The 14,355-nt window shown below is 48.2% G+C and overlaps 1 protein-coding gene across 1 annotated transcript in view; it reads right to left on the bottom strand.

The window, feature by feature from the left end:
* Adcy1 (adenylate cyclase 1) overlaps positions 1 to 14,355 on the bottom strand; it is a 105,844-nt gene that overhangs the window by 1,753 nt on the left and 89,736 nt on the right. The window contains exons 15-19 of the mRNA XM_032916983.1: positions 8,364 to 8,480; positions 7,258 to 7,404; positions 6,722 to 6,820; positions 2,621 to 2,735; positions 724 to 848 (exon numbers count right to left, since the gene is read on the bottom strand). Coding sequence (XP_032772874.1) covers positions 724 to 848; positions 2,621 to 2,735; positions 6,722 to 6,820; positions 7,258 to 7,404; positions 8,364 to 8,480 — 603 coding nt within the window. The remainder of the gene's footprint in view (positions 1 to 723; positions 849 to 2,620; positions 2,736 to 6,721; positions 6,821 to 7,257; positions 7,405 to 8,363; positions 8,481 to 14,355) is intronic.

Below are 14,355 nucleotides of genomic sequence, written 5' to 3'. Positions count from 1 at the left end.
GCCAGGGCAGCCTTTGTAAGCTCCATTCGACCTACAGAGGTACATCTAAACAGCGGGCCTAATGTTATTCTAGGGGAAAACACTAAAAGCCTTTCCCCGACACTGATGAAGACAGTGGCTCCTGGGAGGTATCATAGCCATCCAGTCTTGTCCTGTCCGAGTGAGGCACCTCAGAGGCAATGGGGAGGTCTACCATCCCGTTCTTAAAGCACGGGAGAAGCATCTCCTTCTTCCTTCTCTGACACTTGGATGGTCGCCATGGTTTTTTGTTTCTTCGTTGCTTCTGAGACCTGATCTCACTCTAGGGCTTTGCCTGTCCCAGAACTCACTCTGCAGACCAGGCTGGCCTCAGATTCACAGAGCTCTGCCTGCCTCTGCCTCCCAAGCACGGGGATGAAAGGCGTGTGCCATCAAGCCCAGACAGGACCATGGCTTTGAAACAAGGGAGAGCGCTGAGAAACCAGGCTGTCAGGCCACTTAGTGACCGCCTCATTCCCCGTGACTCTCGTGATTCTCGAGTTTACATATGCTCACTCAGGAGTGGCCCCAACGACGCCTGGCGGAATCAAATAATAAAAGCAACCTGCCAGGCTTAGCGGTTTGCCCAGGTCCCCAGCCAACGCCTCCACTTAGTCGGTCTTTCCACTGATTGGCCACAGACCCCAGGCTCACCCGAGATTCCCGATGCCTCACCCGACAGCCCGGTTTGTCTTTTGGATTTACCTGAATTCTTCCCTGGACCCCAGTGCTATCCATCCGACTGGCCACATTGACTGTGTTTCCCCAGATGTCGTACTGGGGCCTGCGAGCACCAATCACTCCAGCGACCACGGGGCCAACGTTGATGCCTGAAAAACAGTCACAGCACAGCCTCTGGGCAGCTGGAAACCTGTGAGGGAGCCTCCAGCTGTTCTCTATGAAAGGCATTGCCTTTCCGAGTCTTGGTTGAAGGGCCACATAGAGTCAGGCTCCATTCTAAAGGAACCCCCCCAGCCTAACACAGGTGGCAGCACCCCAATCCAGTACAGGGTTCCCCAGGTAGGCAGTGGGCAGCCCCCTCGGCACTGCCCACCATATATGCAGCAGCACTGGCCTTCAGAGCAAGTCCTCACTCTAAAGAAAAGTCCAAGGTCCAAACTTGCAAAATTGATACCATTTTATATATAGGTAAAGCATTACTAATAAGCTTGCTTAGAAGGTAAGCAGGGTACTAACCAGGCTTGTTAGAAACTGGAGGAAGGGAAGTTTTGTGCCGTAACTGACGTTCAGAGTTACTAAGAAAGTTTCTGCTCTAGATTGTTCACCAAGATTGACCTCTACTCAGGGCCCATACCCGTGACAAGAGGAGACGACTCTGGCTCAAATCCCACCCCTAGGTTCATCCCCACATCGAAGAACTTGCCTCTGAGGGCAGCTCAAAGGTACAGAGCCAGGAATAACGACCAGCACGAAGTCCTGGTCTGCCGATAAATCCCCCGTGCTCTTATCAGGAAAAGCCAAATTCTGCCAAGTGTACAAGGATGAGCTGGGGGTAACTGTTTGAAAACACTGGCGTACTTAAGAAGTAATTCTGGCAATACCTTTGCTGTGTAAATCTCCCATTTGCCCAAGTGGCAAGACTTGTTATCTCCTGTCTCTGTTTAAACTGTTCAAAGTGTAACCTGGGGCCGGGATCCGAAAGAGATTTAAGGATAACGGCATATACATAGCCTAAGGTCTGAATAACTTAGCAAAAATCTCCTCACCGGTGGCTCCTCTCTGGGCATCGGCCAGAGCTAGACACATGTTATCACTAAAGCACTTTCTCCTTATTTTCCCTGAATAGAGTCTTAGTAGGGGACATAATTCTCAATCACTGTCACTTTGGCCCTTGTGCTCTGGAGACACCAGGAAGTCTGTCTCTACAGCCTTTATGCCCACAGCATACCTCACCTCTCAGCGCCCTAACGTAGTAGTAGCTTATTAGATTTTCTCTGACATAGCACTGAAGCTACATGGCTCAGGCTGTAGGTGCTGGCACCAAGCACAAATTCAAATGCACAGAGAGGAGGAGGAGGAGGGCATGAAGCCCGTCTCCTCCCACAGGTCAGGGTCCGGCGGACCTCAAGGACCTGCAGAGCCCGACAGCATCGCATCTGGTCGAGGCGCACTCACGTCTGAGTCGCTGTGAGTGAGCACTCTGGCTACGCACCTGCGTCACATCTCAGGTGAAGGCTGACTTTCCAACATGGTTTGCAAACACAAGAGAAAGACCTGGGTCTCACCCTCAAGTCACAGCCGAGGAAGGAGCTGCCTGCACCCTGCTGCTAGACGCCCTCCCAAACCTCTTTCCAAACAGACTTGCATGCAGCAGCCACCAGGATGGTGATGGGGGAGCCTGTCTCCGGGTGCCAAGGATGCAGGGGTTTCTCCAAATGGCTACGGCAGTGAATGGGGACCCTACGGTGCTTCCTGAGCTTTACTTCAATCCTTACTCCCAAGTCCCTTTGGGAAGCAGCCCATGTCCACAAGCCACCTGCAGAGACAATGCTGTCCCCCACGCACTCCAGACCAACAACAACCTCCTGTGAGACCACGGGCCTGTACTGACCCTGCCCCCCCATCGGCGACAGACACCTACCGACTCGGAGAACGAAGTCGTTGTAGGACTGGTAGTTGATCTCATCCAGGACATCAAACATGTCGATGGCAAAGTCTGCCAGCGTGCTCAGATGGGAAGAGATGGACTTCTTAGCCTAGGTGTGAAGAAACAGAACAGTGAGCATGTAGAGTACCAGGGCAGAAGGTGGCAGGGACCATCCGGGCAGGTCCTGGGACTGGGATTCAATTCCTACACAATATAGCAGTCGTGGAACCAGCAGGTGCTCTTGGTACCTAGCTGGGGACGCATCAATTCTCCCATTGCACAGATAGAAAATTCAAGCTATTGCCCAAACAGTGGCTTCCGAGAGACACAGGCAGAAACCACCCAAAGTCATGCAGTCCGGATCACGCCCCTCTGGAGGTACGGGGAACAGCCCCTGGAAGCGGGCATCAGATATCCTATTGGACACCTATTTGGACAATGCTGGCAATACATGGTGCACACGAACCAAGCAAGGGCTAGGGACATACGTGAGGGAGGGGTGCCAGCTCCCTTCCTGGAGACTGGCACTGCATCTGCGTGGATTGGCTGAGGGACAAAGTCCTTCCATTCACAGAACAACGATGGCCAGAAGGTTTCCACTTCTGTATTCATCCAGGAGACTTCCTGCCCTCAACATCAGGGAACTGATGCTCTTAAAACAATGCTGAGCAGGCTTTATTATTTTTTAGGAACTTTAATTTATATGCAGCTGAGCGGATGCTAAGGAGTCTCTATGTAGCAAGTTCCTCTGCATACAACTGCCTGCTGCCGAATTCTTGCGTCCTGGTGGCCCATTTGTTACAGTCAGTGAGCCAACACTGGCATATAATTACCAACCCACAGCCACAGTTAGCATTAGAGCTCGCCCTTGGTATTGTGTATTCTGCAGGCTTGAAGAAATGTGTGATACCATGCAGTGTAGTGACACAATAGCGTCCCTGCTCTATAAACCCTCCCTGCTCTGCTGAGCCATCACTCTTGCTACCCTGTACCCAGAAGCCACTAGTTCTGTCTCTGTGGTTTTGTCTTTCTCAGACAGTAGCCTCAGGTCTCGCTGTGTCTCTGTCACCTGCACTCCTCTATTTTACAGCAGTAGCATTTAATTCTATGGACAGGTCAGGACGTCTTTATCCGTTTGTCCAGTGAAGGGACTTATGCTGGCTTCCTGTTTTTAGCGATTCGGGGTAACACTGCAATGTACAGGTGTCTGTGTGGATGTAAGTTTGTATCTTTTCGGTGAATACCAAGAACTGCCGTGGTGGGGGTGTACAGGCATCCGTAACAGTCTGAATGGCTTTAGTAAGAAGTAGCCAAACTGTTTCCACAGTGACCAGAACATTTTGCGTTCTCAGCAATAAGGGACAAGAGTTCCTGTTGTCCTGCAGACTCCCCAGCACTTGGTGGCTTCAGTGTTCTGGATCCGGGCTGTTTGACTGGGTCAGTGTGGTTCAATGTCAATGCTTCAGTCTCCTCCCTAAGGACTTAAGAGGTGGGGCAGCTACTCCTGCCCTTCCTTGCCTCTGTAGATCTCCATTGGAGGGAGGCCTCTCCAGACTGCCCACCTTTTAACTAGATGGCATTTTTCTGATTGTTTTTAAATAATCTTACAGGTCTTTAAAATTTTATTTTAAGTGTAAGTCTTTTATCAGACAGGTGGCAAATTTGTCCCATTCACAATGTCGCTTACAGAGTAGGGGTTTCATTTAATGAAGCCCAGTTAATATAATCTTTTCTTTCAGGAACCATGCTTTCGGGGTTGTATTTTGGTGTTACATCTAAGACGAACCATCCCAAACTCAGCGCCATCTAGTTTTTTTCCCAAGTCCAGACGTTCTTAGACTTTGATTTTGCATTTAGCTGAATGACTTGCCTTGAATCAACCTTGTGAAGAGCAGGATGTCTTTATCTTGGTTGTGGTTTTCATGTGAATGTTAAAATGGAGATCAACTGAGCATAGTTCTGGGTGTCTCTTTCTGGGCACTCTATCCTGTCCCCGGTCAATGTGAAATGTCCCCCAGCACACTACACTGTCATGACGGCCGTAGCTGTCTGGTGAGCTCTTCAGTTTTGTCTAGGCTTCTTCTGCATCCTTTGTCAGTTCAGTTTGTCAAGGTCATGACATTTCCTGAGACAGTTTTGACTGAGTCTGAATTAATTTCGTAAATCAAATTTAAAAGCACTGATACCTTGACAGCAGTCATCTTTCCCATGCAGGGACATGGAACAGTTTTCCTTATATAGGTCTTAGATATTCCAAGTTATATTTATACCCAGTGTTGTACTTTAGCTCTAATATAAATGGTATTACGTCTGGAATTTCAAATAACAGTTGTTCATTTCGATTATATAGAGGACTGACTTTTACACACGAAGCCTGGATCCTGCAACCTTCCTACGCTCATTCATTAGCTCCCTGGTTATGAGTGTTACTCGCCCATCCCCCACCCACCCATCACTGGTTCTTTCAGGTTTTCCACGTATAGAATCATGTCGTCTGCAAAGCCAGAGTTTTCTTTCTTCCTTCAAAATCTGTATGGGCTTCATCTCCTTCTCTTGTCCAAAGGCCTTAGGTAGGGCTTTCCAGAACATTGTTAAATATAAGTGGGTATGAGTAGGGTATGCTGGTGTACACGATCCCAGAAATCAGGAGGCGGAGGAAGGATTGGGGTTCATTGCCAGCTTGGGCTATATAGTAGTTCAAGTCCAAGCTAGACTATTTATCAATATCCTGATTTCAATAATTAATGACTATACTAATATTAATGCTGATTAGAAGGGATATTCTTGTAACGCTCCGGACCCTGAGCTGGGGAGTTTGTGTCCATTAGATAGAGTGGTCAGCTATAGGGTTTCATGTATAGTGTGTTCAGCTATAGGGTTTTATGTATAGAGTGGTCAGCTATAGGGTTTCATGTATAGAGTGTTAGGCTATAGGGTTTCATGTATAGAGTGTTAGGCTATAGGGTTTCATGTATAGAGTGGTCAGCTATAGGGTTTCATGTATAGAGTGTTAGGCTATAAGGTTTTATGTATAGAGTATTAGGCTTTAGGGTTTCATGTATAGAGTGTTAGGCTATAGGGTTTCATTATAGAGTGTTAGGCTATAGGGTTTTATGTATAGAGTGTTAGGCTATAGGGTTTCATGTATAGAGTGTTAGGCTATAGGGTTTCATGTATAGAGTGTTAGGCTATAGGGTTTCATGTATAGAGTGTTAGGCTATAGGGTTTTATGTATAGAGTGTTAGGCTATAGGGTTTCATGTATAGAGTGTTAGGCTATAGGGTTTTATGTATAGAGTGTTAGGCTATAGGGTTTCATGTATAGTGTTAGGCTATAGGGTTTCATGTATAGAGTGGTCAGCTATAGGGTTTTATGTATAGAGTGTTAGACTATAGGGTTTTATGTTTATTCTTTGTTAACTTAAAAGTTTTCTTCTTCTGATTTCAATCATTTTTATTCAGGAAGGGGTCTTGAATCAAATGGATTTTTTGCATCATTTTTTGGATCTTACATTGAAAGGGTGAATTTCACGAATTCATTTTGGAATGCTAAAGCAGTCCTATATACCCTGGAATAAATCGTACCTGGCCCTCAGGTAGGATTCACTTATAATAGTAAGTTGCGTTTGTGAGAGACAAAGACTGACCTGTGGCTTTCCTTTCCTGTGATGCCTTTGTCTAGCTTTGGTCTGAGAGTGTGACCTAGGCTGAGCCAGGGAAGCTTTCCCTCTGCCTGCCTTTTGGAAGAGGCTGGGGGTGACTGGTACCATTCATCCCTTAAATGTTTAGCCAAACGAGTCCTGCTCTGGGGGAGGGTCAATTACTGGATCAACCTCCTTTGTAGCAGCAGACCCACGTCATTTTCACAACTCCACTGGGGTGGGACGGCAGTGGGGGTGGCTTTCGGCATCCCAAGTCTGGGAGCAAAGGGAGATATCTGGTGAGAGGGGCTTAAGGGCCTTCCTAAGATTGGGTATCTAGACAGACCCAGACAATGGTGAGATAGCTTCCCCAGCCCAGTGCAGAGAAACGAATCCCAGGACGGGGACCTGCCCTGCCCATCTGCAACAGAGCAACTGTCCTGAGACCTACTTACCCTGGTCCCTGCTGTGGGCGCCAGCCCCACGGCAGCCATATAGGTACTCCCTATGGTCTTGATCTTCTCCAGGTCCTTGTAGAAGTCCTTGTCCATGAGCTTTGTTTAAAACACAAAACTGTTAACAAGCGTCACAGAACACTGGAGAGATGTCATACAGCCATCATCCACTAGGGGGCAACAGAGGAGGTGGCCATCAAAGTGTGCACAACAGCTCCTCTGGTCTGCTTTGGGTCCGGCACTGTATATGAAAGAGGCGCGAAGAAGTAGGGCACATCCCTGTCTCTGAAGCTAAGCTCACACTCACTAGGGAAGAGGATCACTAGTGTTGGGGAAGACACAGTGCCTGGTTGGAAAGGGACAAAGTAGTTCCCACATGCACACCTTGAGTGGAAGCTACCCAGCCCTTTCCCCAATCCTAGAGCCAAGATGCTCGGTCCTGGACCCTCCTGGAGACGCAGTGGACACAGCAGGAACTGGGTCCACAGAGGGCCATCCTTGCTACCCTGTACGTGGATGCTCCGGCATGGCCTCACCTCATCAAAGTCAGCAATGATCTCATTGAGGAGCCGCAGACACTCAACGCCCATGTTGTTGCCATCTAGTTCTATGTAGAAGTCGTTGAAGTTGGGGATGGAGGCGAACATGACGCCCACCTGGGAGTAGGACTGGTAATAGAGATCCTGCAAAGGCAGAACGGGTCAGAACCACCATGCAGTGCCGGATACGGCCGACCAACAGGAGCAGCTTGTGGAAGGGGGACAAGCCGGGCCATAGGGGCTCCAGTTGGTTCTAGAGGGAAGGTGAGGATGCTGGGGGCTTCACGTTGTGCAGGGCACTGCATGGGCAAATCCTGAGTGGTCAGCTTTGTCCTGGAGCCTCCAAGGTAAGGAAATAGTAGGGAAGGGGGGAACTGTGTGAAATCTATGCATTTCCTGGTTCTAAAGTTCAGCTGATTGTACAGAAACAACAGCAGCTGCTTCTGACTGGAGGAGCTCAAGGCTCAGCCCCGCCCCGCCTCAGGCTTCATTCCTTCTCCTAGAACTGTAGAAGCCAATCTGGACTTCTTTACTTTCAAACTTGGCCTTTGCAAGCATCTCCCTTGTGTTGTGCTGGTGGCCATATCAACTGCAGCAGGCAGGGCTGTGAGGAGCTCTGGCCAAACACCGCACACGGAGGAGGGAAAGGAAACCATAACGGATAGCTAGGCACACGAGTATGCTCTCCCTTTTCGGTATACACTGTCCCTACATTAGGGACGCTATTTGAAATGGTCCAAACTTAGAAACGAATTTCTCCTCTCCGTGTTTAGTTTATTAATGCCCACTTTCCTCCTCGTGTGTGTTATGAACACGGCAGGCCAGCCCACAATGGAAGGGAAAGTAGGGGAAAGAAATGCATCCCTTTCAACCTAATTTCCTCAGTGTTTCCCGGTGGCCCAGAAGTTAGCCATTCCAAGCGGACTGAGAGCAAGGCAAGGCAGAGAGCTAAGCAACTAAATCAGGGGTTTCTGGAGGCCACAGAGGCCTGGAGTTACGGGAGAAGCAGAGGGAAACAGAGTAGGCCACGCTGAGCTGGCACTCAGGCTGCAGACCAGGAAGTCTTGCCACCCAGCAGACCCCATGGAGCCCTTAACACTCACCATGTTCCGGGGATTGGACATGAGGAAGTGCTGTGCGACGTGCGCTGGCAGGAGGTTGAAGAGGATCCTCTTGTTGTCCAGCTTTACCCTCTCCATGTCGTCCCGTTCCTCCTCCGCCTGGGGGTCGGGGGTCATGAATCCCATGCATGCACGCCGCCCTCACCCTCCCACCATGACACTTCGATATAGGAGAAAAGTAAAGGGATAAAGGATTTACCAATAAGCTTGCTTAGGAAATATTAAAGGACACAGAGTCTACTAGAAAAGAACAGTACTGGTCTACAGTAAAAGGAACTGTGGTCAGACTTGAAGTTTTCTGCCGCTGTTTAATTGCTCAAAGTGTAGCATTTACATGTTGGAATGTCAGAGCCTATGACCTATATAAGCTGTTAAAAGTTTCATGGCTGGTTTCTCTTTGGGTGTTAGCCAGAGCAGGATGGATGCTAGTAAAGAGCTTTTTCCTTATTCCCTGGGTGTCTAGAGTAAATTCTCATGGGCTGGGGGTGTGTGTGGCATGCTGCTTTAACCTCAATGACCAATCATGCAGGGCTCTAGATGCATGGATGGTCCACATGAATACTCCTCATGGTTCAGACCATTTACAAGGACCAGAGCCTTAACGCAGGCTTGAAGGACTCAGCACCCCACTGTTGTAATTTTCAGTGCTTGACGATGACTCCCCATTTCCAGGGTCTAATTCCCCAGATCTTAGTCCTGTCTCTTAAACACCTCCTGGGAACCTATGTACCCACCCGAGACTTAACCAGCCCCAGACAGGCCTCTGATCGACCTTTCCCAGAACTTCTGTTGCCTCCACAAGAACGCACATCCCGCTGGCACAGAGACCAGGATGCTCTGAGAGCTGGGCTGGGGTGGACCTAGGAGCTCACCCCAGTGAGTGCCTGCCCATTATGAGCACATCCGCATTGAACCAGAAGCAGAGGGTGAAGCCCTAAGGAGTGGACAGAAGGATGGCGGAAACAGCCAGTCCTAGCCCGCTTACCAAGAGCTATGACCCTACAACACTAAGAAAGAAATGTCAGGGACGGCCCCATGCACGGGCCACCATGTGCCTCAAGGGATGCTATCAGTGGGGCTAGTGGCCTATCATACCATAGTTTCCAGAGGCAGAGGCAGGTAGATCTATGAGTTTGAGGCCAGCCTGGTCAACAGAGCTAAATCTAGGACACTCAGGGCTACACAAGAGAAATCCTATCTTGAAAAACAAAAACTAAAACCAAATAAAAAACTTGACTCTCTAAAGGATTTGGTTAAGAAACAGTCTCTCTCTCTCTCTCTCTCTCTCTCTCTCTCTCTCTCTCTCTCTCTGTGTGTGTGTATGTGTGTGTGTGTGTGTGTGTGTGTTACCATTTGAGAACATCAAGCTGGAATAGCAGAAATGCCCTCTTAGTGTTTGATGCCTGCAGCCTGCCGTAGAAGACATCTACTGGACAAGCCATTTGTGGTCAGTGATGCACAGGGCAGGGCAGGCACACCCTGTGCCACAGCATTTTGTCATCCATCTTTAGAGCCGCTGTTCCTAGGGCTGTATCTGTCAAAGGCTTTGCAGAAGGTCACTCTACTCTCCCTAGAGCTCATTTACCAGTCACGCACTGTTAGACTTCCTGCCATGATACCAGAAAGCAGTGATTCTATGGAGCAATGTAAGGAGAGCTCAAGCTAAGAGGTTTGATGAGGAGCAGTGAGCACGGTGTGAGAGTCCAAGCCTGGTGCAGGGGCCCAAAGTGATGTAAAAACACAAAACCAGATCAATGAATGAGCAGGCTCCAATAGAAAGGAGGCAGACTGTGGGATACAGAAACACAAGAAAGACACCTGGGGCCCCAGACTCCAGGTCTAACCAGAGGGGACACTGGCCACTACCGCCCAGACAGGCTGGAGCCCGCTCTGCAAACAGCAGAGCATGGTCACTGGCGATTCTGAAGGGGGCTCGGGGTCCTTGACCTCTGCTGGAAAGAAAATCAACAGAAGAGTTGAGCATGCTTCTGCCCTGAGGGTGGCTCTCTGGCAACAAGTTTCCCATGAGGTGAGTCTGTCACTGGTTTTGGGCATCTCCCAGGCCAGTGGCCCCTGACTTCCGGCCTCAGCCCTTTCATCCCCCATTCCTGTCAACATGACATTGTAAACACCCTCCTCGCCCTGGAAAATGTATTACTAACTATATTTAACATGCCACATACTAATTACTCCCAAAGGAAAGCTTTCAAAGGGTAGGATTAAGAGGGAAGATATATTTAAAAATTAACAGCTTGGTTGTGTTAATGACACAACAATATTTATCCTCCCCCAAGTGATTGTTGTCACTATCAATAATACTTTAATTAAAAAACAACGTAATTGAGTATCCTTTGCTTAAAAATAAAACAATCCGTGACTTCTGGAGCGGATGCCTTAAGGGAGAGGGATAGTAAAACACAGAATTGGAAAACAGAGGGCCATACTGGGCTGGAAATATTCCAGCATGGAAGGGGATGGGGCATGGGCCAATGCAGTGTTGGCAAAGGTTTAATCAAAACAAATGGCAAATGAAAGAACTATACCGAAAACCTATGATGCCACAACCCACGGGACAAGTTCAATCAGAGGTGATAGCACCAGACCATGAAAGGAGATGGGGAAAGAGTCCAGGTTAAAGGTTTGTGTGGCTGGGAGATGGACAGAGGTATTAGTTGTTTTGTTTAATTTCTGAGACAGGGTCTGTCTATATAGACCTGGCTGTCCTGGAGCTCACCATGTAGACCTGGATGGCCTTGAGCTCACAGAGTGCTGGCATTAAAAGCACACAGCGCCACACCCAGCCTGGCACAAAAGTGTAAGGTATGTTTTTAGAAGAGAAGTCAAAACTTCCTTTTACGGTTAATGATTAACGTACTTGTGCCCATACATGAAACTCCTAAACCTAAAAACAGGATTTAGAAAAATTACACCAAAGTGAAAATGACTCCTTCCTTAGCACACTGTGTTGAGAGATTCTGTTCTCCGTTCTGCTTGCACCAGCATTTAGATTTAGGACTGCTGGGGTCTTTGTCCTTCCTACATTAACACGTGTTAGTAACTCCATAATAATAACTCTGTGCTCAGGCCAAAAGGTTTTTGCTTTTGAAATCTGACTGACAACTGTTCATCCTACTTGAAGCAGTTATTTTTATAACATAATCAAGGTTTGGCTTATGACATTTTTAACAAGATGAAAATCCACTGAAATTCTCTTAAGATTTCCCAGCCAGGAAACTCAGATTTTTAAGGAGAAGCTTACTGGGTGACATTATTCTTGTCTGCAAGGTCACAGGAGATACACACACTGAACTGTTCCTGAAATGTGCTCTCAGCGCTTCTTCAAACAGCGTCCCCTTCCTATTCACGTGGGTCACATTTTAGAATTTATTGACCAGGCACATCTACCAACCACCATGTAGCATTTCCAAGGAGGTCAGAGCTGGGGTGTTTGTAATTTTGGATAAAGAACAAAACAAAACAACTAATATCCCAACCTGGCACCTCCCTGGGATGCTGGCATGGGTAGGGGTGACGTCACCCTTCACCCTGACAAAACATTCTCAGAGAACATCGGCACCCCCCAACACAGAGCCCGAGATAAACAGCACAGTGTTACAGCTCACAGTGGGTCAGCTTACACAGCTGCCCCATCCTTCATCCTCCACTGTGATTCTTCAAGGGTCACAGGGGACCTGCCAAGAGTCTGACCACCACTCCACTCTTCAATAGCAGGGCAACATATTACTTGACTTTCATAAAGTCTCTAGAAAGGCACTTTCTAATATCCTCTTCCTCTGAGTCATTAGCTTGTTTCTTTGGAGACACCTCTAGCTCTGGAAGCCATCTCTTCTGGAGGAAACCCAGAGAGAGAACTAAAATATCCATGAATACTACTTGACTACTTTTAGGTCAACTTGATACAAGCTAGAGTCATCTGAAAGGAGGAAAACTCAATTAAATAATGCCTCCATAAGATCCAGCTACAGGGCATCTTCTTAATGGGTGATCTATGGGAAAGGACCCAGTCCACTGTGGGTGGTACCATCCCTAGGCTGGTGGTCCTGGGTTCTACAAGAAAGCTAGCTGAGCAAGCCATGAAGAGTAAGCCAGTATGCAGCACACACACGGCACATGCTAGTGTACACACACACACACACACACACACACACACACACACACACACACACACATACATGGCACAGCCTGGTTTCTGGTTCATACATGAAATCCCATGGAGCCTGGAGATACCCGCAAGTAGACAGATCACAGGGAGTGGTGAGCCCAGGATAAGCTGGGCTTGTATTCCCAACAGGGCACAGGGGACCTGTATAAATCTTCAGGTAAGTCCTGACCAGACTAGGACAGAGCAGGCCTCATGTAAATAATTATAAGAATAGCCCTAACAACTGTCACTCAAGCCAGTGCACACTGTAAAACACATACCTTCTGTACACATAAGGGCCACAGTAAGAGAACAAAGATCAGACAGGGTCTCCAACTCTCCATGGTGTCCCGATCTCTTAGATCAGGGTGGTTCAGAGCAGGCAGGCAGGGATGGAACAGCTATCTAGATAAATCTCCCTTTGATGTCATACCAGAAGGGTCTGGAAGCAATGTGAGCCCTCTCACCCCCAATACATTCCAATATTCTCCTTCCTCGCTGAAAGCTCTGGGGTAGATATTCTTAATATTCTCCACTGATTTCCAGGCACCGATGGACAGTAGAATCGCCTCCCTTAAAGACAAGGAAGATCATGCTTCACTCTCGGCTGGACCTACAAAGGACTGAGGAAGCACAGTGTGCTCTGACCTGCTGTCTGATGGACCATGATGGTTCGAACCATGGCTAACCTGCATAGACACACAGTGGGAACAGGAATGGACCTTGGCTAATTAATGCTCCTGACACACAGGGTATGTTACTTACTGCAGTACAATCCAGCCTGACTATCTAAATACCAGGTTCACAGTAACAACCACGCTGACTTTCTTTCTAGCTATCCTGACCAGACTTTGTGGGGTGGGGTGAGGGTCTAGACTGTAGGATCAGAATCAGGTTCTGGTGAGCATTCCTTTCTGCTCTTGAGTTGTTTCCACGAGAAGTCTGACTTAGTAGAGATTTCCAGAACACCACTGAACAGCTGCCGGGAACATGGTAGACATGGTGTTTAGGAGCATGGAGAACCCAGGCTCGGTGCAGTGAGTCTCCAGACACTTAACAGGATTCAAGTCACGGAAGTAGATTCTTAGACCGAAATATTGAATTTTGAACTCGCTAACTACAAGATGTCGGCAGGTCTTCCAGAGTAAAAAGCACACTCCTCGTTGGGTGAGGAGATGAGGAGGAAAACCAGAGGATACTACGGAATGAAAGAACGCTAAGCATGTGCCAACTACGCCACATGCCAGCCTTCCCAGAACCACCAACGGGCAACCAGGGGCACGTCTCTAACAGAGAACAGAGCACCTACTTTAGAACGGACAAGCCTCTCTCAAGTCACCTTTAAAAGGAAGTAAAATCACAATAAATGCAGTTGTGAGTCATCCCAAGAAATTAAAAAAAATACTATCGGGCTCCAGAAATACCAAAGGAATAGCAAGGGATGCCATGGCCCATGTAAGCCGACCAAGAGCGGTTGTCCTTGAAATAACGGAGCTCCCAAAGCCACTGCAGAAAGCAATGGGAAGCCTAGAGCAAACCTGAACGTTAGCTTAACATCTCTTCAGTCAAGCAACGAATAAAACATCCGGTTCAGAGGTCTACTTCATTCCACCTAACCTTTATGGAAGAACCAATACCAGTTCTACCAAAGTCTCCCAGGAAACCACTGAGCATGGAGGACCTGCCCGATGTCCTCATTCGCATGTATTTTGCTCCCAGGGGTCCTGTGACTGGGGGAGGTGGAGGCACAACCCAGTCCTCGATGTGATGCGGCTGAGAGGGAGTAGGGCCTATAAGAGGTTGGGACTTGGG

The sequence above is a fragment of the Rattus rattus genome, chromosome 11 (assembly GCF_011064425.1).
Source record: "Rattus rattus isolate New Zealand chromosome 11, Rrattus_CSIRO_v1, whole genome shotgun sequence".
NCBI classification, from domain to species: domain Eukaryota; kingdom Metazoa; phylum Chordata; class Mammalia; order Rodentia; family Muridae; genus Rattus; species Rattus rattus.
Note: the sequence above shows the minus strand (reverse complement) of the source record. Positions and strands in the feature narration are given on the sequence as shown.